At 40.8% G+C, this 26,027-nt stretch overlaps 1 protein-coding gene across 1 annotated transcript in view; it reads right to left on the bottom strand.

Annotated features, from left to right (window-relative positions):
* The window catches only part of RIC8B (RIC8 guanine nucleotide exchange factor B), a 33,829-nt gene extending 10,293 nt beyond the window's left edge, over positions 1-23,536 (bottom strand). The window contains exons 1-8 of the mRNA XM_040063213.2: positions 23,454-23,536; positions 20,195-20,242; positions 11,909-12,517; positions 9,316-9,410; positions 4,710-4,863; positions 4,290-4,385; positions 1,728-1,872; positions 1,432-1,576 (exon numbers count right to left, since the gene is read on the bottom strand). Coding sequence (XP_039919147.1) covers positions 1,432-1,576; positions 1,728-1,872; positions 4,290-4,385; positions 4,710-4,863; positions 9,316-9,410; positions 11,909-12,385 — 1,112 coding nt within the window. The 5' untranslated portion in view covers positions 12,386-12,517; positions 20,195-20,242; positions 23,454-23,536. The remainder of the gene's footprint in view (positions 1-1,431; positions 1,577-1,727; positions 1,873-4,289; positions 4,386-4,709; positions 4,864-9,315; positions 9,411-11,908; positions 12,518-20,194; positions 20,243-23,453) is intronic.
* Positions 23,537-26,027: the final 2,491 nt, after the last annotated feature.

Genomic DNA, 26,027 nt, shown 5'->3' on the forward strand with positions numbered 1-26,027 from the left:
GGAAGACCGATACATGTCTGAAACTAATTCTGTACAAGGCTTAATTTTAAAAATATAGACAGATTACAGTTTTCCATTAAATTAGTTAACTGCTGCCCTTCCATGATGGTGATATTTTGCTCAAATCAGATTAAGTTACTTTACTTTGAGCATTTACAAAGCCAGCTTTATTTTCACTGTTAATACAAGTGAACAGTGATACATAAATGGTAACAAAAGCAGAGAAGTAGTTTTAAGAAGACTTTCAGGGCACATTATCCTTTCAAATATTTTAATCACAAACATTTAACAGCAATACAGATAATCAGCTGACAGTTATCTTGAATGTTTCATTTAAGTGTTAGCTTTTAACTAAATGGATGTTATAGTTTTACTTATATGCGTATAATTGAATGTCAGGCTTTTGAAAGAAGAGCAGAGAGAAAACAGCAAGAAAAAAAATCCTGAAGTGCAGAAATGAAAAGAAACCTCCTGGTTTAATTTCTTAGCACAGAAGCAACATAACTCCTAAACCTCATACATTTAATCCCATCCTTTGTTCATGTACCTTAATAAGAATCTTTCAATAAACCACAAGCACCCACCATATACCTAACCAGGTCTGTGTAATTCAAGGAAAACAGAGTAAAACAGAAAAAAAAAAGTTAACACTTCAGATCTCCACTATCAACAATTTCAGAACATCTTTAAAATGGCACCAAATCTTATATGTAACATGACAAACTAAAACCCTTAACACCCAATCAATTGCAACTAATAAAAAATCAACAGAGCTTCTGCGTGGTCACTGAATCCTTTGAACAAATATACTGGATTCCTGCTGCATGACTTCTATAGAAGTTATTTTGCTCTTCCCATATTTACATATGTGACCTACTTGGTTCTTCAGGAATATTCTAGTACCAGGCAATCTGAAACTCAGTCAAAACTGAAACTAAAACCAGTGGCTTTCTCCTTTTTAACAAAGTGCTGGCTAAAACCTTAAGTTATATTTGACACCATTACCCTCTCCATTACAGAGATATACCCCACAAACAATAGTTAGCAGCTTGGCAAACTTCATGTGAGCGCCTCAAAAATCTGTGACAAAACCCATCCCTGCTGAGTTTGCTACTAATTTTTTTCCTATCACTTCCTCAAAAATCTCTATCCACACCTGAATTTCAAGTAGTTATTCTGATGTTAAATCATTCTCCTAGTAACCTTTTTTTTTTTACTTTTTTTCTCTGAAACCATATCTGACTACATGATGGTCGCTATTAGAGGCTGGTTTCTCAATAATTAACCATGAAATCAGCAGAAGACAGAAGTTAATATAAGCACATATCATTCCAAAACTGGCCTCTCTGAAAAAGGTTAAAAAAACCCCAAAATTATGTCAAAAGAATCCAAAATGCTATAGGATATGTGAAATTGAAAACAATACTATACTTTGGCTTTGCAGATTTGTATTCTTCTGTGTCTGTATCTTCATCATCTGAGTACCAATGATCTCCTCTTCCTCCTGCTAGCAGGCCCCTGGCTGCCAGCAATCCTGCTGCATTACCATAGCCTGTGTATTTCAACAAGCTATCGACTGCAAAGAGGATACAGAAAATTACTCAGCTGTAATCAGCTACAAAACAAACCCCATCAGAGTGCTACAAGAATTGAGAGTTACAGCAGGAGGCAAATATACCAATTACAGCAAGACCTTATACAAAAAGAGAAGAAAAAGTAATTTTTACCTCTCTCTTTACAAAGAACAAAAAGAAATTCTGCTGCAATTTGCTTTACTCCAAGGTCAACGTGTGTCATAAGGCGCACGAGTTTGTTCCTCACTGTTGTGCCAACTTCAGGACGGTTTGAGACATCTCTTAATGGAGGCAGCACCTAGCAGCACAAAAGAAAGCAAAGAACAGCATAAAATGCATGGAAATATCCTGCAAAACCAATATTTACAAAAACAAATGTAGTTAACAAAGAAAAATTACTCTGTCCTTCAAAAAAAATTTTTAAAAAAGCAGTAAAATAAGGCAACTATGCACACATGCATTAGTAGTCACTCTTGCTTCTTAATATATTTACGTTTTCTGGTCTGTCATTTTGGGCAGAAAAATACTCAGTCTCAAATGCAGACTTTAAAAATACAATTATTAGGAGTTTATGAGCACAAATGGGTGTCCCAGGAGAGTTGCCATAACCTCATGTTCTCTGTTTCTTCTGTTTTACTCATGTATCTTGTAAAAGTATTAGAAACACCAGTTTAAGGAAACTTACACTCAAAATGCTGTGCTGTTTATACAGAACAATGATGTGCTTAATGAAAAAGCAGGAAAATAAGTACATTGCAAGTTCTACTACAAGTTTCTACTAGTAAATTTCAAAAATGCAGTCTACATAAAGAGGAAATGCATACTTCAACCAGAACACACTTTTAAAAGCTCAAGCTAAATTTCAGAAATATTTTTGAGAAATCACTATTTAACGTTTCCTCAAACACACTATTTTCTCATTAGAGATCATTAATATTGTTAACTTCAACCCTCAAGAAAGGCATGTCGTGCACAAATGATGGCTTTTTTGGCAAACTTGTGCCTCCTTGTGTGGATGTCTTCAGACTCAAAATCTGTGTAATTTATTTCACATTCAAACAAATATGATATATGATATAATATGAAAACAAATTTGGGCCATAATATGAAATACTTAATGATCTGAAGACTCCAATAAGAATTATGGATCTTCAATATTTTATTGGGGAATAAAACAAAGTATCACTAATTACCATCAGAAATTGCAAGTCCTTTGTCTTCTACCTAACGTAAAGTGTCATGTCCAGTGCAAAATTACAGCACAATTACTACTGAAATTGGACTCACTGGGAACAGATCCTTACATGAATGCTACAGTATTGACTGCTTTGGATAAAACAGACCCTTTATTTTTCAAACCAAGCATTCAAACAATTAGCAAAACATTTTACTTTGTCCCTGCTTACTCCCCCCAATGGGGATAGTACCATGACTGCCATTTCCCAGTGTGTTGTAAGAATGAATTAATGCTTTTAGAGTACTCTAATACTAATACAGTGATGAGTGCCATAGGACAGTCCATGAGGAAATCAATCATCCTGTCTTCAGATCACAATTTGAATAGCACACAATAAATAAAGCCCAAGGCCAGCACTTAACAATGAGAGTAATTCAAAATATCAAACATCCAGTCATGCAGTTAGCAACATCCATCCACTCTCTGCACTATATGAGGCAGTGGTCCTGTGGCAGGAGTCAGCATGCAATTATATCCTGACATCAAGATGCCCAGATGTCGTAAAAACATGCAGACAACTTCATTTTCTAGCTTCTGAACACTTGGCTCTGCAACTTTTTTTTTTTTTTTTTTTTTTAAAGTTCACAGATCAGCAAAGTATCCTAAAAACTAACTGCTGTGAACGAAAACAAACAAACAACGAGAACAAGTTTCTTAAATTCCTCAAAAACACTCCTCTGGTACGGATGGAAGAGGCAGAAAATGTATGCTCTTTTTAATTTTAAATTCCGTTTATGAATTCAGGCACAGCTTTGATCTGGAAGCAGCATCTAGGATGCAACTCAAAAGTTACTGCAGCTTAGAAGAAGAGCAGAAACCAGGGGAGCAATTTCTTTCTCTTGCTCATCTTTTAACTTCTTTCCACTCGAGTGGAACGGCAGGAAAAGCAGCAAAACAAATAGAAAACACCACACTCAACCACCAAGCTACACAGATCCTTTAGATCTTTAACCATGGCACAGAAATCTTTTTCCCTGTTAAAAGCCACAGTCCATACTGTAATGAAGCACTCTTCTAAGAGACAAAGTGATGAAGTGTATCTCTGTCCAGGGACACTTGTACTCTGATAGGACAGCCGATAGACAAGTCTTAATCCCAACAACTCCCTCCTGCTGAGGTAAAACTAAACCTCAAGCAGAACCCATCAAAACACCCGTACTCTCACTGGCCACCACACAGCTCTGCAAAGTTTAATTAACTGCACTGAAATGCTTCTTATTTGCTGAGTGTAAGGGAATAGATTTTACTGAGATTTTTACCCGCCTCACACGATCCATGATGACTCACATTAACACAGCTTTACAATATCCCTGATGTTATTTCACAGATCTACAGAATGTATCCTGGAACTCAGGCCATAACATCTATTGATTTACAGGACTGAAAATTTAGTTCTACAGCACTCTCCTGCACTGATGTACAAACCTCAAAATTCATCATTAGCTTCATATGCAAATTTTGATTAATATTTTACTTACTTGAGCTTTAATAAACTTCCTGATATTCCTGTGAGTTCGGCAGCATTCAGTTAATAAACTGAGAACTGGAGTCAGACCTTCTCTATAGCTGCTTCCCTAAAATAAAACCAAATACAAATAAAACATTTTAAGAGCAAACTTTCCTTTTCAAATTCTATGAACACTTCAGTGAAGTTCTATATGACAGCCAAAATATGAACTTGACATAAAGAGCCAAACGCTCACCCTCAGACACACATAAGCAAATAGCTTCAGATATTCACAGGAATTTGTCCTTTATTTTGAGGTGTTTCATAGTTGAGTAGGCCATCTATGTTTGTGCCAAGTACTGGCTGAAAGGTTTATACAAAGCTTGATACATGTGCACTTTTTGCTGTAGTGAAAGAGGCACCCTTCGTGAAAAATGCCTACAGTCCATACCTTGTCTATTCTCTTCTCCATGAAATCCAGTAAAATCTGAATAGCTCGCATATTCATACCGTTGTATTTTATATCTGTTTCCTCTTGGGATGATGGATTAATAAGAACATCCAAGCAAGAAACGGGAACATTGCTTAAGAGGTTGATTGCGTTGCTGAAACAGATTTTAAAAATTCATTATTCATTTGGAAAAAAGAATTAAAAACAGAGTACAACTCACCATAAACTGCTTGTACAACTGCAATCAAAAAGAGGCCCTACAACTCAAACAATGCTTTATTTTCTCGTCTCTGGGTTTTAAAGAAGGTGGCCTGCATTATCGCCTGAGTGCTGGCTCTTGGAACAAACGAGGAAAAAGAAAGACAAAAGTTCCAAAAGCAGCAGTGCAGGATTACTTCCAGCCCCCACAGTATCCCATCCCATGGAAAAGGCACAGTTTCCAGCAGCAAGCTACAGCAGATGATCTTGCAGGACAGCAGGGGGAACTCTCACATTGATTTGCAGAATTTTTTCCTCCTTGAAACTTAAACATTTTACCACACATCCACACTACCAACATAAGTGCGGCAAAATGCAATATGGACAACATTTCCTCCCGCTGTGACAGGGGGCAAAGTGGCCACTTCTTAGGTCCCCTTAAATATTTTCATTTTTATTTAGCTTGCAGTATATATGAAATACAGAAAGCTTTCAACACCCTAAAAAAAGACTCAGTTTTATTTACCAAGCACTACCCTTCAGTAACTGGCAGCGTTCTCATTCACACAAAGAGGAGCATTTTCAAAGAGCCATTACGTGATTTCAATTAGGACACAGGGTCCCTCCCTCCTCTTTAATGGAGCAAGGTGGGACTTACTTTGCAAGGGTCTCTTGCAGGGTACACATGCCTTGAGTTTGCTATCTACCCTGCTCTCACTGTACAGACTTGGGCTTGTACTGCTCCTGAACACTGGGAGAAATTACACAGATGCTGCAAAAATTAGAATTCTGTCATTATTTACTTGCTGACATCCAACCAAACTTATAAATGGATGTATTTGAAAATATCACAAAACTATTCAGGTTTACCCGTGCAGACCCCAAAGCTATCAATGAACCAACGAGCACTGGTGTTTCAAGGACTGGTGAAGTGTTCCAAGAACGGAGAAAACTTTTCAAACGACTTCATTTAAGACTTTTAATAATATCTGCTTAGAAGCTGCCCTCCGTTTCTAAGTTATTAATACAATTCTGACGAAGAATTAGCGAAAGAGAAAGCAAAGCATGACCATAGCAGGATTTCTAACAAATGCGCCGGTTCTGGTTTGATCAGACTGGGTGGCTCTTCCACACTGTGCCATCTCTCTTTTGCTCTTTTAGCAATTGAAATTCAGACCGCTATTACTTTTGGAAACGCTTGTTCTCTTTGTTTTGCTTCTAAATCCTGTTCAAGATATGTCTTTTCATATCACCGAAGTTATTCCTCTCTAATAATTCAGGAATAGTCAGAAACAAACCAGAAGAAAGTCAACAAATATTTGGTGGCTTCATGCCTTTCATCAAAAGTTCTCTTTTTACCAGTTTCTTATTAAGCAACCAAGTTCCCAAACACCTACAAAATTAATTTTCTGGATCACTGTGCCTGAGCTATTCTTTTCAATAAATGAAGCCCGGCTTTCTGATCTTTGTCACTCCACTGACAGTTTTATTTGTGGCAGAGGAGTGTATGAAATTCTCCAGCTACCAGGAAGTCAGTGACTATGCACAGATATGCACAATAGTGTTTGCATTCCTACTCCAGGGGGTAGAAATACTGCGTATATTACTCTCCCCTTTTTGGCTTCCTAGAGATCATTAATCACTGGGACATGACATCCACCCACTCATACTCCCAGCCCCCTCCTGATATGCAAATTCAGAATCAAAGGCCTATTTAGAGCCAGTGAATGCCTTGATTAAAACCTTGTTAGTGGGCAAAAATGACACTCGCTCTAACATGCGGTACTTTAAGCTGTTCATATTCACACATTAACTAACGATGCAGCAGAACCACAATGACAACACTGAGTACTAAAGAAGTTAAGATATTTTTATGGCTAACTTCTGCTTTTTTATTAGAAGTAGTCATGCTGACAATCAGTACATCATGGCTCAGGGCATGTGTCCAACATTCAGTGTTCACTTAAAATAAATCCTCGATTTTACAGGCATTCAAATGATGCGTTTTAACAGACTGCCCAAACCTTTCACTTAAGCATCTTATGTTCTGCAGATTCACAAACTTAAGGAAGTGCGAGTGATCAGCAATCTTAAGAAATATATTTATATCTCCCTGATGCTTCATAAAGTTTATTCTGCGTTCACCACTGTATTTTATTTTATTTTTAACATCGTTTTCATAATTGCCTTACTGACAGGCTCCAGGAGCAAAGCAAAGCTGGAAGTTGTGCTCTGCTCTCTGACTCACACCACATCTCTACCAACAGAGATTGCACGGTCAGAGTCCTGCATGCCGAACAGCCCAAATGATGACACAGCCTCTCTTTTAGCTACAGACTGCTAAAAACCATTTACTAATTTGTTAGTGCGGCTCCTATCACGAATTAAATTTTGCTTGTTCAAATAAATCAGTGGACTGAAGCAGGGCCCTCTGAGGCAGGCCCAAATCCCTCTGAGGATTTGTAGAGGCATTACTTCTGAGTATAGCTTTTCTATTCCAGAGTTGCCTCGTGATGAACATCCTTGGTAGAAAAGTGTATTCAGTTATTTAGCTTTCACTGTATCCTCCTAGCATCAAATACAAAACTCAGGTTCAGCAAAAAGGCTAAAATATTTGATTTGCAGCAGTCAAATCCTGCACAGTGCTCTTGTAGCATGTAAATCAAGATTGAATACCACAAGTATTAATGTTATACTTGCCTTCTCTACTCCTCAGCTAACTTAACCAGCTACACTGAGGGACACAGCTGTTTCCTCAGCATAGCAGAAAGTGACGCAGCGCTACACTGAGTCTGCTGGAGAAGGGGCAATAGCTGAAGTGATCCAAGGTGATGGGCGCCTTCCTTTCTTTCCTGCTTCCCCCTCTCAGAATTATGAAGAAACTTTGCTTTGACTGGTGTCTCCATAAGGCCCACACGGGCAGCACTGCTACAAAAAAATCTCCCTTGTGACTGAAAAAAGCAAGGACAGAAATCACACCAACACTCCATCATCTTCACAGCTGCCTACTTCTTTATGCAAAGCCCTTTCTGGATCTCAGCTGCAAGTGCCTGCAAAAGCTAAAACCAAAAGGACCTGCATAATTTGCATCCTTTTGCAATAGCACAAGACAATTAAATTTTACAGGGCAATATATTTAACAGGGCAATCAGACTAGTCAGTTTTCTGGACAAGGGGACAGATTTTGGAAAGAGCATCAGCTTATAATAACTCTTGTAACTCTCTTGTAATTGTTGATTTTATCCACAACTGTTAAATTCTTCCAGCAGTAGGGATTTTATTCCTGCCAGTCCCTCCCTTAAAGGAGGCTGAGAGCACAAAGCTCCCACCATAAGCAGCAGCAAAGAGAAAACACTAACTGCCCTTTCAGACACAGCACAAATTTCAGCCATGGCAACTACTGCAGCAGTATCCTAAATTATTCCAAACTTGTCTGCACCAACTGAGAAGGGCTCTGATGTAGGATTTTAGTGTTCACCTCCTAAGACTGTTGACCTGTAAGAGCTTTCCAAGATTTTAATCAAGGTCATTTAACACTTTCAAGATTGCTGGGTGTGAAAAGCTGCATCCTTCTTCCAAGAGACCGGCTCAGAAGGCCTTCAAAAGATCCTACAGTTAGATATACAGACATATCTGAAGAAGAAAATGGCAACATTTCAATGCTGAGGGAAGTTACTGTATTGTCAGGCCCAGTGAAGAGCTGGCTTACTTGGTAAAAATAAGGGCGTCCCAGGGAAAGAACAGTAACATTAAACAAAGAACCACCACATCACCACAAATAATCTCAATTTTGATTGAATTACTGGCTGCCAATACATAACAGCTGGGTGCAGGACTGAGGGAAAAAACCAAACCACACTCCTAAAACTGTATGATTCACTCATCCTTGGAAAAAAGTATTACTAAGGAAAATTATTGGTACTTCTAATAAAGCAGCCTAGAACTGGGATAAAATATCAACTCGTTACTTCCACCCCAATCCATCAGAATTGCAAAACTTACATATAGAAATCTCAAAATGTAGTGTTTCCACCAGCTTCTGTGCAAAACAACAGAAGGTGCATTCCACTTCAATCTGAGCTACACTTAGAACTTCCATATGTATTTTCATCTCAGATACACACACACAAAAATAAAAACAAAATTTTAAAAAGGTAAGCTTCATCATCAGTAATAAAAAATAACACTCTTGTCAGCCACCTTCTCTCCAGAAAACTGGATATGTTTAATCAATGTTAGAGGAAAACAGCTTTCATCAAAAAAAGATTAACAATATTAACTCGAAATAAATTAAGTTTTCATTGTTTCTCAGATTTCCACTTTGGATTTTAGGCAAAGTAATTTCTATTTAGGAAAACCAATCAAACAAAAACCTTTTAACATAGATTGGTTCTGCAATTCTACCAACCTGTGCAACTCTTCAGTTTTTTCTTCAGTGGGGCCCGTGGTTAATAAGCAGTGTCGAAGGATGGCAGCCATGTAACGAAATTGATGAGATTCATTCTATATAAATATAAATTATGAAGATATTTTTTCATTTTGAAGATTGCAAGTGAGGGTTTCAGGTCACTAGAATAATAAAAGTTAAAGATGGAAAATACCTATTAGATCATAACATCCATCCCTATGAATAAAAGGACTGTACCTTAGTTTTCACTGAACGCTTAATGCTACTTAAGTCTCATAAGCTGACTTTGAACCAGGCCTTGGGAGTTTTTCCCAGTTAAATCAGCCTTCATTACTAGAAAATCCAGTTACAAGTGTTTGCTCAATTCCATACCACTATTCCTAACATACCACTCTCTTCCTTCTTCTATTTACACCAGGCCACCCCTCCATCCATTTAGATTATGCATGTTTTTCATTTAATTTGTCTTCTTATTTAGGCTTTTTCCTGCCAAGTTTCATTTCCTCCACCCAGTGTGTCTCTTTTTCTAATTCCCTTGCTTCTGCTCCCTTGATACCTTTCCTCCATTCCATTAATAATTTCTCAGCAACCTGACTTGCCCTACCTTTTCCTCTCTCCAAGCAATCCCCCCTTCCAATCCCCCACAAGACAGCAGCCACACAGAAGCACACCAGTAACTGCAACCATTTAACCGTATCATTGTCCTCAACTTTTTCAACAGCCCTTCTCAGCATCTATCAGATGTTCTGGAGTGTTTCACCTGGCACAAAGCGCCCAACGCATCTTTTGTAATATCGGCATCCAAATCTGCCAACTGTACCACCTGCAATTCTTGTCTGACTTTGTTACTTCGAAACCATCTCCACTCATTAAATTCTGGTGTTTCAAACCTTCTCTCCACATTTGGATGGATCTTGTTTAGCTTTCTACCCACATGCCCAACCTCTCTGCTCTCCTTTTATTTTCCATGTGTTTTGCTGTTTGGAATCTCTCCAAATTCTGCCTCTTCAACCCAATTCATTAACATGCCTTTCACTCTTCTTCCAGACCATGAAAATTGCCACTGGAATATTCACTAAGCAGAATGTCACCTAACATATCTGGCTAACAGCCACTAAAAAGTTCTTTAATTTAGAAGTTCTCTGAATTTCTTTAGGAATTTCTAGCAAAGAGATATTATCTAAGCTTTATCTCAAGATGCAAATAAGCTTCTCCTGCCCTGAGAGGTCTTAAACTCTCATTAAAAAAAAAGGAAAAAAAGCTGCACGCATGCTAGGGATATGAAGGAGGAAAAGACAGTGAGCTCTACTTCCATCTGTCTTACATCTCTCCAGACTCAACTATTGTGTAAGAGTAAACCAGCTTCCAGATATCAAGAGCTTACCTCTCAAGAGGTGAACATGTAATACAGTTTCTTTTTCCAACTTTCCATATAACTGTGTTAAATGCTTTTTTACCTCCAGAACAATCACTTGTCTATACAAAGAACTTTGACCAAGTTAAAGGTACTTTTGATAAGGGTCTAAGTCAGGAATATAAACAGAAGAAAGAAACTTCACTTTCTTTATATTTCCTTGAAACTCAAATATTAGCTTCTCTGACCCCTCCAACACTCAATCTTAAATTTCAGGATTTCTTATTCAGCATATCCTTGAGACATTAAAGCAAAGAATAAACTTCCAACTTTGCTCGTTTCACATTCCTAAAGTTATAATTAATGTCTGATTGGCTGTTTAGTCTAATGCACTAAAGAGAACAATTATTTGCAAGATTTAACTACTGAAGAATTCTGATCATCTTTATATGCTGCATATTTACCATGTCCACTGGAAAGTAAATAACACTGTTCTAGTGACTGTGATGTGGACTAAAAATAAAGGTTTCCTTTACAATTCTCCTGCTTTAGCACAGAGTCAGGTTATTCAGCAGTTACTCTTACAATTTCTGTTTATAAATTTAAGGATGCAACACATAGGAAGCATATTTATCTACAGAAAAAAAAATCTGACATAATAATGAAAACAAACCAAGATAAACCTTATTCATAAGGCAGAACAATGAAAGTGTATTTGGTTTTTATACTTAATCTCATCTTAAAAGATCATGTTTAAGTCCAAAGCTGGCGTTGGGAGGATGGGACAAAGATATTAACAACAGCAGCACACTTTCATCAGAGTTATTTGTTAAAAATGAGAACTGAGGTACTTATCGTGCAGCAGAAACCAGGGAGTTCTCTCAGCTCTATCTATTGCCCTGTTGCCACGGTCCACAACCTCCAGAGATGCACCCATCTGGTACACTTAGATAAAAGTGTACCTAGTGTTTCCTAGCCAGCTAATTATTAGTGAACATTTATTTTCTTTTGGAAATCAAAGACTTTTATGAAATAGTGGTTTTTGCATTTTTGTATTCTAAACCATACAGTTTTAACTTGCATTAGGCAGGCCAAACTGTTCTCCCATTACACAGAAAATGTATGGATAAGATTTGCTGCCCAAGTAGTGACAGGAACAACTGCCTCCTGTGTGTCTACCTGCTGGTTCTTGCAGGCTGAACAAAATCAATTGGAAAAAGCACTTCAGCTAAGCCTTACCTTGCTGTGGACATTCCAACTGTCAAGTGTTACATTAAATAGAGCCTTTAGTGCCTCAATGGCACAATCTGTCTCTTGCAAAGACAGAGGAGGCCTGTCACGATCTTCCGCTGCTTTATATTCTTCTGTCCATCTTACACTCAGGGAACTCTCCAAAGCCTGAGTCAAAACTTGCACCCCTTGTAGCTCCTGACGCAACTGTGCTCTGATATCTGTGTGCAGAAGTGACAGGAGGAAGAGGAGGCGCAAATCAAAGCATTTAATGTCATCAACCAGCGGCCGGTCCTTACATTCCTGCAGAAGATTGCAGAGCATCGCTGCAAGATTCAGTTCCAAACTGAGCTTCTGTGCAACTGAACTATTAAAAATTATGTTACAGAGGCATTTTAAGGCTTCTACTATCACAGGAAATTCAGATACTCTCTCCAGAGGATCTTCCACAGTGTCCAGCTTTGCTAGCTTCATAAGGATCTGCATGTTCCTCTTTGTGGTTACAGGCACTAAAACCTTCTTGTCCCTGGAGAGAATCCGAAGGGCCTCCAGGCAGGCAACTTGACATGAAGTTTTTGTGTCTTTTTCAAGGATATTTAGAATTCCCTCACACAGTTTCTAGGCAAACATAACAAAGAAAAAGGCAACAGTTTTAGTGTCAAAATATTGGCAGCAATAAGAAACTACTTTGCTAAGCTTCCATATAACTTTTGAGGTTTTATCTGACTCGAGAATCGAGGTATTCCATATTTGCACTTCAAAATATGAACTGTTACCAAAGCCCTCCAGAGAGCACCCAAAGCAGCTTTCCTCATGGACACAATCCAAATACATCAATATTTGCAAAAGCATTAGGCCAAAATGGCAGCTGTTACCCACCACCGCCAGTTACAGCATCAGGACTAAAAACTCCAGAAGAATAGCAAAGCTAGAGAGAAGTGAAAGCTTTTAAAAATACAACAAAGTACAACAGTCACACCTATAGCACCTGCAGAAATTTAAGTTAAGGTTAGTTCAGTCAGGAGGCTGGGAGAAGAAGAAACCAGAATAACTGCTACTTAACATACACGGATTAGGACTCCGCATTTGGTAACAGCTGTAATTTGTGTGGCCACTTCCACCCCATTGACAGACTTCTCCCATCTTAAGTACAACTCTCAGAAATAACACCTCTGACACAGACACATAATGCAGTTCTACTTGAAGGCAGACTGTAGCAGTTTTACCAAACCAGCAAAAGCTGCTGCTTTATCTACACAGATTGTTCTTGATGTCAAAACAGTTCACGGGTTCCTTATACCAACAGGACAGCAGGGGTAAATAATCACATAAATGCAGCATGAGGAACTAAAACACTCCAATAACCTGCAGGTCAGAACTGTAACATCTGAAGTATTGCCTTTTATAAGACAGAAATGGACGATCAACCAATCAAAGGTGCGAAAGGAGAGGCCAGAGGAGACTGCTTGATGTGAGAGGACTCCAGTGAGGTTTTATGCCTTATGCTCAAGACAACACTATTGCTCATGGGTACTGGAGTCAGAACCACGGTCACAAACAAGTTCCCAATACAACAGAAACGACACTGTACCTCCAAGGATACAGTTCCTCCATGCTCCTCTCGTCCCCAGTTGGGTGTCTTGACCATTAACATGAATAAATTACCAAAGAAGCCAGGGCAGCCACTGAGTAGAAGAGCCCTAGTGCAAGTAGTCTACTTAGGACCCAAAATTCACACTGTGATCTCTGGCAGTCCGTGTCAAGAAAGTGATTACAAAAAGGACAGGAATACTAGTAAAGTATAAAAGTATAAAACGGCTCTTGGGGAATGGTCTCTGGAATTCCACTTTTCATCATCACCCCCACAATGAAAAGGTGAGGAGCACAGAAGCCCATGACCCTGACACAAAGTTCAAAAGAAAGGTTCCAGTTGGGACACCTAAGCCAATATTATTACCACAATGACTTACAATTAAAGCCAAAATAAAAAATATTACCAACAACAAACATGAAGTGTAAAGCACATCTAGAACAGACACTCCAGAAAAATACGGGAGAAAACAACAGAAGACTTCAACTTCTTATAACTTCAACAATGTTAAAAGAAAATTTATAAACAAAGTCAAACAGTCGAAATTCACAATATGATTTCTAGTATGCTTGTCCTGGGGTTAAGCCCACCCCAAAGCACCACCCAGACAACCAAGACCTTGACTGCATTTCCACAGCCCTGACTAGAATAACCCAGCAAGAGTTTGGAAACAAGGAACGAACCCCACCTCTTATCACATAGGCAACATAAGAATTCTTTATCAGAATATTAGAGACACTACAACACTATAAACCTTACATGTGACCACCTGTACAGGCATATAGATACTTACTGTGGCTGGAAAAAGATACTCAAGAGAGCTCTAAGAATTCTTCACCACTAACCTAATGCTGCGCACACAGATCTGCACAACTCCCTGACTTAAGCGTGGTATGCTAGACTTGCACTAAATGTTTCTGAAAATGGCATTTTGAAGTGTTTTTAAAAATGCCCAAAACAAAAAATGATCAGTCCAGATCCACAGTCAAATTAGTCACAGCTCAACTTCTTTCTAACCTTTCTATTGCTGAGCGTTTTTCACACAATTAACTCTGCTTCACAAGCTGAAGTGTGGGGTCTGTTTGGTTTTGAGGAGTAACACATAACTGAACAGTCAGCTCACAGAACTTTAAATAAATGCTAATTTATTCTGTATTTAAGTGCTTTTCAACTAGACTTAGCAGTTATTGATATCCTCGCTGGTAACAGCTGCTACAAGGTGGTCTGTAACAATTTATCCAAATTCTGAACACTCATGTAACTACAAGAGATCAAACCACTCAAATTCTGACTTCCCCCCCCCCCCCCCCCCCAAGTTTTACCCACCTGCTGCGATGAAAGTGTCATTGCAAAATGCCAAAAGTACTGCAGGAGGGATCCCAAAGGGCACCACCCTCCCGGTGACATGCTAGGAGAGGTGGAAGTCTAACCTTCCCTCCGTACAGTAAATGACACACGATTTAGTTTCAAATATATAAAATCATCTCTTGGCTTCAAACCTTAGTGAAACACGGCACCAGAAGAGTCTCAACTCTGAACAGTTGTACTAAAGATAGGTATTAAACAGATTTTTTTTTTTTTTTTTTTAAGATTTAGCAACCTATTTACAACTTACCTGCTGACAAAGTTATCTGGAGTTAAGACCCAGGGAGCCATCAAGCGTGATTTTAGAGGAATCAGCAATCAGTGATGGTGAATCACTGCTGGCTGATCCCAAGAGCCATCAGCAACTCAGGAAAAGCTAGAGTATCTGATTATAATTGCAGAGCTATCCATGGAAAGATTCACCCCATTAGGAAATTGCCTTGGAGACAACTAAAACCAAATGCCATCCTGCACATTTTCACATCTTCTGTTTTGGCCTTGATGGTACAAGGGAAATGATGCACAGAGAGAAGAGAAACAGGAAGAGATGTGACCACAACAATATTATTATGCTTTTCATCTTCTTTAGGTGGTGCTCTTTCTACCATGCTGTAGGCCATTAGCATGGCATAAACTAAGGGACACAGATTATTTTTTTTTTAATGCAGTTGGAAATGAAAGCAAGTGAAAATTCAGACAGGAAGGTACCTCAGCCTTCCACAACAGGTATGATGATTATTCCAGTTTCAGGGGCTTTGTTGCTACCCTTTAGGTCACTGCAAGATTTTAACATTTCTTTGTTTGGGGTTGCATCCTTTCAACATGCAGATAACATCCTGACTTTCATCAGCCATGCTACAGCAAGAAGTGTTTTTCACATACTTTTTCACAGACTCAAGGCAGTTTCTAGTTTTAACTTTTTTTTAATTGCAAAATCCATCCATTTCTCTGAAATTCAAGATTTCTCAGCTTTTGTGCTAATACTAACACAGAACAATGACACCATTCTTTTTGTCTATGCCGTAGTGTTAAACCTTATGTTAAAACAGGAAGACCAGAAAAAACCCATTTGTCACCTTGTTTTGACAAATAAACTATTAATCTATTTTGGTACTTAATCTTGACAGCATAAAGTCTTGATGCTAAAAAGCAACACAGCCCAGTAGAAAAACACCTCTCCTGAGATACAAGAGACCTGTGTTTTCTCCCTTGCTCAGCCACAGACCTGCTGTGTGGCTTTGAGCCAACATAATTTCTTTACTTCCATTATCTTCCACTCTCTTTGTTTGCAGGCTGATTAGGCTGGGGGAGGGGAAAGGAGAGGAAAGGGGAGTGCAATTCTTCAGTTTCTGTGTTTAAGTGTCTAGTAGGTTTCAGAGCTAAGCATCCGTGGCAGTGAGAAAGTAAGCCCTAGAATATTTGAAATGTTAGTTACAACTCATTTCTCTGGAAGTCAAGGCAACATTTACATAACACGTGTCACCACGTGTGCTGAATAACAGGACAATTAGACAACCCCCCCTGAAAAGGCCATGCCAAATTTTTGCCTAGTCTTGGTGGACAGAGGTGGGTGGGAAGAGCAGGTGTATACTCGCATTCCTTGAGGATTCAGTTTCATTTTGAGCACTTCATTGTTGAACCTCCGCTGACAGCGGGAGGTTGGCTGTTTGGCAGGAGCCTGCCAGCTCTGACATGGCACAGCTCCAAGACGATGGCTTGAACATGTCAGAGCACAACAGTTCTGCAGGTGAGGTGAGGAGCACACAGAGCAATCCCTTCTGACAGAACTGGTGGATTAAACACTTGCTTCGGAGGCATAGAAAGGTGAAATCCTGCATAGCTGCACTCACAGCAGCCCCTGCTCACCGCATGGACAGGGAGAGGGAGAACCCTTTTATCCTCTGCAATCCCATGGCGAAAGAAGGATGTTAAAAGGAGAGATGGATTTCATGAACCCTAAGAGGTTTCAGTAAAAGCTGAAAAATGCTGGATGGGAAAGGGCGGGACCGTGAGAACAAATGCTCAGTACCAAAGAAGGATACTTAGTACTTTTTTCCTCTTGCAGACTGGTACTCCCTTAAGGGGTTTTGAAGTCAGAACAGTAACAACAGCAGCTAATACTAAGATACCACACAGTGTGCCCACAGGAGAACTTAAATATTTTTACAAGGACACTCACTAATGGACTTTAAAAGCTTGCCTCAAATTTACTGAGAAGAAAAATGGTGCCTTGGTGGCTGCAGGAACCTTCAGACCTCCCTGAAACATCACAGCATCAACAGCACTAGGAATGAGGCTCTTCTAAGATTCAGAGTATGACAGCATCTTGCTCCATCAACACACTTCCATCCTTCCAGAGTTAAAATATGGTACTGTCCACAGACTTGGAGAATTCCCCCCACATCATGAATTTAACTGGTAGAGAAAGCCCCACAGTACATTTGATATGATTTACTGTCAGCTATTTCAACACCTTGAAAACACTCAGTGAAGCAAGGGGAAAAGACTGTTTTGGTGATTTTATTCCCACTGACTTTTAGATCCATCATGTTCAAATTGAACCTGGACAGTAACTCAAGAACACTGGTCTCAAATTCTGAAGATTTTAAGAGCTCCAACACAGTAAGCTGGATTTAATACTGCAGAAACCAGATGCTGCAAATACTACAAAAGGTGAAGCAGACAGAAAGGTGTGGAGCCAAAGAGGAAAGAGTGCTATCATGTGAGGTAAGAAGATGGCTTGTAAGTTATATTCTTACATTTGGCTACTGCTTCCCTTTTTTCCCCCCTTCCTCTTGCCAACTCAGGGCCTACATCCAAATTAAAAAGCCTCACTTGCCATCTTGGACAGATTTACTTCATCTGTTATATCACAGCACATGGTGCTGTGGCAGCTTCCAGCTGTGGAATGCTGTGACCAAGCAGGCAATCAGTGCTGAGACACATCTCCAGGGCACAAACAGAACTGTAATTTTCTTGCCATTTGAAGTCTGTAAACAGCACAAATGTGTTGCTACTTCAGAAACAGTATTTGGCCCCAACAAAGTATAAATCATGGAGAGCAAAGCTATTAAATAAGGACCAAGTGGTCCAAAAAACCCTTTCCTTTTTGTATTAGGACATGAGCATGAGTTGAAGCACCTGCTGCGCCACAAAGAGACACACACTACACCTGACAACTCTCTCCAACGTGACTGCCTGGTCAAGTTAATAGATACTACTTTCCTGGAGTGGATTCCAGAACAGACCTAAAGAACCAACTGGTTGTCTCAACCATGCCACGGTGCTGTGAAGTGTTGCAGTTCTGAAGACTCAGCTTTTCCCTGCAAAACACCGTCAACGACTTCTTGACTGCTTGAGACAAATATTTTAGTTTTCTAAGAGCTCATTAAGCTCCTCAGAAACAACACCACTGCCTTAATTTCAGCTGATATTCCAGAACACATTTACTTCTGGTTGGCAATTTTTAGACTGTTTATACACAGAAACTGAAAACAGGCTTCCAGAAATTCATAATTTTTATTAGTATAAAACAAGCTTAAAAGCATTGGCACTGACTTAATGTGCCTGGTATCTGAGGGATCTGACAGTACAACACAGATTGCCATCTGATTTATATCCAGAACACTCACAACAGACAGGCCAAGGCAGACACATACATCTTCAAACAGACAACCAGGACAAATACAAGGACAGCTCACATTACAGTCTTGTGTTTTCATCACCCTGGGATGTATTACAGTCCTGTGGCTATGTCCAGATAGACAAGCTGATAGCATCACCTCACTTCTAGAAGACACAACCTACTATCCTCCTGGAATTTGGTATCACAAACTCACTGCTGATTTAGTTAGGTTATAGCCTAAAAGCATCATGCTTTGATAGTCATATATCAGTGCAGAACAATTTACTCCGTCCAACTGACCCAGCTTCTAGTCAAGCCAGAGTTTTGGCCTTTATCTGTTGTATTTTCAGGATGTCACTGGCGTGTATGGGTGGCTTAAAAAAAAAAAAATCCTTATACTGTATAACTTACATTCACCTCTCCAAACTCATTGTCTTTATTTGGCTTTTGCCAATTTGGCTTCTGCTCTCTTCTCCTTTCCTGTGTTCTGTAGCTGGCAATCAATTTTTCAGACTAGATGTTTGCTCATTCGCAGTGTACAAAGGGATGGTAGGGATGGTGAGGGAACAGAGGTAAGAACACCTCAGATCCCAGCTGAGTTCTTCTACAATCAGAAAGGACACACACAGTCCATCACCACATCACCGAGTGTCAGCTTCGAGTAAATATAGAGCAAAGCTAAGAGATCTTTGAGTCAGTCCCCTGTGTAACAAGGAATTGCAGCTGAAGATTACAGTACAAACAGCTGATGGGTTTGCAAATGCAAAAGACTGACAGACTTATCATCCCACCTATTTCTACCAGAAAACAACCATAACACCCTAAAATATTCAGATTTAGCACAAGATCATGGAATGAAATGATGTGTGCTCAATTTCAGACCAGCTATCCTTGTAGGAACCTTGCAATTTTGATTTCATGCTTTGAGTTTATTCCAGAAATAGCAGAAACATATCGCCTCATTCACTAATGAACATTTTCTGAAAAAATGTGTAAATCAGCCCCAAAGCTAATTACACAACAGAAAGGAAGGGGCTTGTTATGACATATTACATCCTAAAAATAACAAAAGAAAAAATAAAAAATTCCATGTCCAAGCTTTAAATGCAGGTCTGTGGGTGGATCTCAAGGGATTAATTAAGCCAACACCTGGACAGGTCAATTCACATTTCCCAGCTTTGGCACTTGACACGCACATATCACATCTCGCTGATTCCAGCCATCTTTGGAATAATAGGCTTCTGTAACCCTGTCTTCCTTACAGCTTTCTTCTGTACTTATGCCTTCATCTTAATCCCTAGAGTTCTTTAAGCATCTCACATAGACAAGAAATACATCTCTCACATTGTTACCTGCTGAGAAGAGGGAAAACTGAAAAATCTATTGCAAAATTTTACCTCAGTGGATACAGAAGAATATCTTTACCCTTATTCCTCCCCCTCATCTCAAATCTGTACCCAACAAGATAATTCATAGGCGCTTCTGTAACTATTTTCATTCAAGACTGGGGGTTTTGCTAGGGGAATTTCTCTTTCAGAAGAAAAAAAGGGAATGTACAGTTATCATGTCTCTTGGACTGAAGAAGCAAAAATTAAAATATAACTTCATACTCATTGCTTGCACCATTTTACAATGGCAGCTAAGTTAAGAGACCATCTTTACTCTTTTATACTTCTACATTGAGGTATGCAGCTCAACAGCCTATTATACTCACTCTTCTTTTGTCTTCATCTGCAGGGTCAAATCTGAAAGTGGTCCGATTCTGTAAGTAAAAACAAGAGTTTGTGTTTGTTACATGCACAGCAGCTGCTGAGGATGTAATACCTGCAAAACTATTCAAAAATTTCAGGGGTCTGGTTAAACCCAGCCTCAGATAATGAGGCTACAACTATGTCATCTTTTTCCCATCATCCCCAACAGCAAAAGCTTCAGTAAGTGACTCCAGTGAAGAGTTTCATAATTACTACTGGTGCAGAGCAAGCTTTTATCTGTGGGATGTGAGTCAACCACCTCACACATGGCACTTGACAGGATGAAAAATGAGAGAGATTGCCTTGTGTTTTACACATACCTCATAACCCAGATTCTTCCCCAAGCAGATCTTGCTTACAAGCTTTTGACTGCTTTGACTGTTCCAAACCAGAACCACCACAGCATCACCTTGCCCAGAAAACAAGCAGTACAAATCAAACAAGCCTTGCTATAAAAATGACCAGTTTTTGTGTTCTGGCAGCTTCTAAAACACCTTACCAAGGTATCTGCTTCTCCAGTACAGTTAAACACAAGATAGATATGGTCTAACAAGAAGTCCCTATTTTTTATTAAACACTTCAAATAGCATTTGGGTGTCAAATAGCAATTGGGTCTAGTTCTATGTTAGTACCCTGAAGAATGCTATTAGTGAAATATTACTCACATGGCAAAAGTTATTCTGCCAGACAAAGAAAACAGCACTAATACTGAACATTTTAAACCTTCCAATCTAAATGATCAAGTATGATGAACAGCTTCCAAAAACTAAAAATCTCAATTTCTACTACTAATACACAACTTGCTACATCACGCAAGCAACTGGAAAGCGAAAGGGATTTTCCATAGCACATTCATGGGTCTTCTTACCTTTCAAGACCCAAGCTCACAATTACACAGAAAGGCCTTGGACATCTACCCAACCACCAAAGGTTACCAACATCAGTTAGTGCCTTGAGGATGGCAGGAGAATCATTCCCTTCCTCTCCCAACAGCAGACACATAATCCCCTTCCTTTCTCTTACAGGGCTCCCAACTGGATCACAGCAGCTCAGCAACATGTGAACCAAAAGCAGGTGAACATTAAAGGATGAGCAATTAACCAAGAGAATCCAACCTTCATGTTTGCACACGTACATTTTTGCAAATTTACGAAAGCAATGTAGAGAGAACAAGCCTAAGCAATAGAGAAACAGAGATTTGGAATAATCACTGCAAATGGGACAGCACAGAGAAGCACCAACAGACCTATTAATTTCTCTTATTATGGTTATTCTACAGGCACCTGCACCTTGGAACTACACTTGATTCATCCTTTCTTTTCAATTAAAACATATTTAATTTGTTACTTGGAAAAAACTAAGGAAACCTAAAGCTCTGGAACCTGGAGCGCTCTGCCCAGCCTTTGCTGGCCCACAGACAAAGTGTCAGCAACAAAGTGTACAAAAAAAGAGATGAAGGAAATATTATTAAAAAGTCTGAACAAGAAATGCAATAATAGCAATGTCATACTGAGACTGCATTAAAGTTTTTCATCCCACTCCAAAAGAAGTATTTAGCTACACATTTAACTCCAAGATTTCATGCAAATACTTGAACTGTCAGAATAGAAGCTGCATGAGCTCTCACTCTGTCCTTGAGAACTTAAGCCAAAATAATTCATCTGGGAAAGCTGCTGAGAAGGCATAAAACCTAGTACAGTGAAATTAAGAAATTATGCTCATGGATGCTTTTTGACAGAACACATTTAACAGGGGGTCATCTTGAAGAGTAAGGATGGAGACAAAAGGTTCCTTCAATCAGGATCCTTCCTCTGTACCTCAGATGTCAGCAAGTTAAAACAGATGTGTCTCATGCACTGCTGATCTACCAATCCTTCAGGGAAAGTGCCCTGCAGCTGCATCAAAGTCTGCCTTTGACTTCCACATGCACAAAGGCAGCCTGTGTCAAGACTGTTACTCGAGGTTCTTCTACAAGTTCAAGTCTGAGTGAAGAAATCAGTTACTACCATTGTTAGATGTAAAACATATTGCACTTAAGATCGCAAATTTCAAGACACCTCTCAGAGGCTAAAGAATACCCACATCACATCCACATTCATTTGGCTCTTCCCCTAATCACAAAGCTATGAAACTTTAACTAAACATCTGAATGTTCATTCCTGTAACAGATTCCCAAATTTCAGCCAATAATTAGTTCAGCATGACTGCATTTAAACTACAGCCAAAGCCAAACTCTGAGTCAGTACCAGCTTTAGAGACTTGTGTACCAGTCACACAAGCACCTGTACAAAGGGAAGACAGCTGATGGGTTGAGATGTAGTCTTTCAGAAAGGACTGTACTGCTCTACTACAATCTAAGTGTCAAAATGCCCCTATCAGAATGGGGGGGTGGAGAGGGAATATAAAATCCACCCAATATCTATTTTCACTCTGATTTTCACCTCCCTACATCAGCAGGAAACCCCTTCACTTCTTCACTGAACATACCCATATCAGACTGCAACAGCAGTAGACCCTTACTACTTTTTCACACCTACCAGCGTTAAAAGCTCAGCCTTCTCTAAGCTGTCTTCCCCTTTCCCTTTGCTTGGCCAGAAACACGGAAAAATGAAGCGAGGTCTGTCAGCGCATTTCACACAGCCCCCCTGCCCCCGCACGCTGCCACGGCCACTGTCCAGGCGATGGAAAACCCTCTCTATTCCCCGTGACGAAGGGCTGCCCGCAAAGCGCAGCGTCCCGGGCGGGTGGGCAGGCACCAAGAGACTTCAGCGTTCTTCTGTCCAGCCCCTGCCCAGGGCTATGCGTAGGTGAACAGACTTGTGAGACAAATGTACGCTATCGAACAGCCCCTTTTACAGCCCGATCACCGATAACCCACGCTACCCGCTGGGCGCGTAGAGCCCAAGAGCGCAGGTGCCGGGGGCCGAGCCTGGCCACGGGCTTTGTGCTCCCCTGGAAGTCTGCTTTCCTCTAGACACTGCCCTGGCCCCGGCCCCGGCAGCGCCGCGCTGCCCTGCACGGCCTGCGGGCGGGGAGCGCACGGGAGGCCGGGAGGCTGCGCCGGGCAGGGGCTGTGGGGGACAGGGGCCATGGCGGTGAAGCGGCGAGCGCTGGGGACCCGCTGCAGAACCCAGCCCGGGAGGGACGAGGACGATGCTGGCGGCGCTGCCGACGGCGGGCGGGGCGGGGCGGCGCAGAAGGGAGGGGGATGGGACCCGTTACCTCCTCGTTGTACCGCGCCAGGACGCGCTCCACCGCCTCGGCGCCGCCGCCGCGCCCCTCCACGGCCTCCAGCACCGCGCCCAGCTCCGCGCCCGGCTCCATGCCCGACCGTCCCGCTCCGCCCGGCGCCGCCGGCAGCGGCCGCGCCCCGCCCGCGCGCCCCGCACGCCCGGACGCGCCCGACGCTCCCCGCGGAAGCCGCCCGCACTGGCAGGCAGCGTCAGCGCGCCATTGGCTGGAGGGGCCGGCGGCGCGCACGCCGAGCCCTCCTATTGGCTGCCGTCCCTCAGGCCGGCTGGTGCTGAGAGAGGACTCCATCTCCCAGCATGCCGAACGGCGCGGCGCGCTGGGCTTTACTGCCGCGGGGCACGATGGGTGCTGTAGTCCGTGCCCGGAGCGCCGAGGGCTCCCTTCGGGAGGAGCGGCGGTCGCGCGCTCCCGGGACGCTCGGCGACGCTGGACCCTGCCCGGCACATCCCTCCCTCCTCCTCAGGCTTGCCCCATCGTGTGCTCTCTGCGACCTGCCCCGTGCACACCGTGTCTGTCGCAAGGCGAAGGGCTACCGCAACCGGGGCTGGCCGCTTTTTCTTAGGCTTTTACGTCATTGGGCTCGTACCGCGGGCGATGTCTGCGTGTGTTCCCTGAGGCGCGGTTTCGCCTCGGCGTCTGGAAGCGAAACCAACCCCGTTTTTCTCAAGTTTAACCCACCAGAGCAATGGTGGTACAGGAAAATTCTCCGTTTTGTTCAGGAGGAGGCAGGAGGGGAAGGTGGGCTGCATCAGCAGACTCAGGCAAAGGTGAACCCTGTCTGTCTCTATAAAGGTTTTGCAAGATCGTGTGTTTAGACCACACCGAGCAGATACACAATATTTCCATACTCAAGGTGTCCTATAATCTAAATTCATTATACAGATAGCAAAAAACCGATATATTCAAGTTAACAACAGCAGCAACAACAAAAAATCCAAATATGTTCATACGGAGCTGTGGCCAGTCTCTTCTTGAAACCTTTATTCCTTCAGTTCAGGAATCCGTGAGGAAGAGAAACGTTTCCGTGAGAAAGGGAAAGCTCCCATCTCACAAATGACCCGTTGGTGCCAACGCGGAAAACGCCGCGGTGGTTGCACCTGCAGATGGACAGGGCTCAGCGGGGGTCAGATGTGACGGTGCATGTTGTCTGCGGTGTTTAAGACCCAAACCAGAACCTGAATTTCCTCCTTAGAGGTTTCTTGCCACAAGAAATGAGATATAAATTCAGAATAGCACAGTCACTGGACTGCAAGGAGTAACAAAATCCAGCCATCCAGTGTGCAGCCATTTCTTCTGAGTCAAATCCACCTGTAAACGAATGCGGCTTTGGAGATAAACCCAATGAAAATAGTCTTTAGCTTGTTAAATTTGGAACCCTATAATAAAGTATAAGCTTGCTAAGATTTACTTCACAGCAAAACACTCAGTTACACGTAGCAAATTAATTTTTTTTTAATTACAAAACCTGAAAAATAAAGATTAGCAAACTGTTACTGCCCTTTAAAGGCACATTGTTATTCATCATCAGCGTGTTTTAGTTTCCACTTTATGTAGCATATGAAGGATTAGGATTTCAGTGAAAGAGAGGGACAGAATAAATTGCATCCTCTACCAAAGAACTGCCAGACCTTTTCAGATGGGTGCATACCAGGAGCCCTTCCCATGTTAGTCAGCTTTATCTAAACCTTCCAAAGCAATGTCTGCCCCTGAATTTAATGGGTTTCAGGGTCAGTCACAACAGAATTGTGGGGCTGGGGAGGTCAGAGGCCATTTTTGTCAAAGGGTAGTGACCTTAGCAGCAAGAGGTAGCCTGACAAAAACAGGATTCATGCTACTGAATGGAGTTCTCACTGCTCTTCACCCGCTGAGTCTTTTTTTCTACCTGGTAATGAAAAATCTTGAAGAATTGTAATGGATTTTTATAGACATACATACACATGTATATCTGTGTGTAGGTCTATTTAAAAATCTTAAATGTGTTATGTCAGTTATGCTGTAATATATAATATTCGTTTCTATTCTACTATATATATTATATATCTATAATTTTTTATATGTTTTATCCCATGAAAAAGATCATGCCTTTATAAAAATGTGTATTTGTTGTTAGGAAAAACAAAAATGTAAGAAAGAAAAGAAAAGAAAAGAAAAGAAAAGAAAAGAAAAGAAAAGAAAAGAAAAGAAAAGAAAAGAAAAGAAAAGAAAAGAAAAGAAAAGAAAAGAAAAGAAAAGAAAAGAAAAGAAAAGAAAAGAAAAGAAAAGAAAAGAAAAGAAAAAGAGAAAGAAAAAGAGAAAGAAAAAGAAAAAGAAAAAGAGAAAGAAAAAGAGAAAGAGAAACGAGAAAGAAAAAGAGAAAGAGAAACGAGAAAGAAGAAAAAAAATAGCAGAAGAGAAACTGCAATTGAGACTGAATATTTTGGAATGTGGTATAAAAGTTTCTTCAGCAACGTTTGCATAGTCACATATTTACTTTATATGCACACAAATGCATGGCTAGGCAAGAAACCCCAGCTTTTAATTTCCATGGTCAAGGGAAAGGATTAA

Source organism: Hirundo rustica, chromosome 4 (genome assembly GCF_015227805.2).
Source record: "Hirundo rustica isolate bHirRus1 chromosome 4, bHirRus1.pri.v3, whole genome shotgun sequence".
NCBI classification, from domain to species: Eukaryota; Metazoa; Chordata; class Aves; order Passeriformes; family Hirundinidae; genus Hirundo; species Hirundo rustica.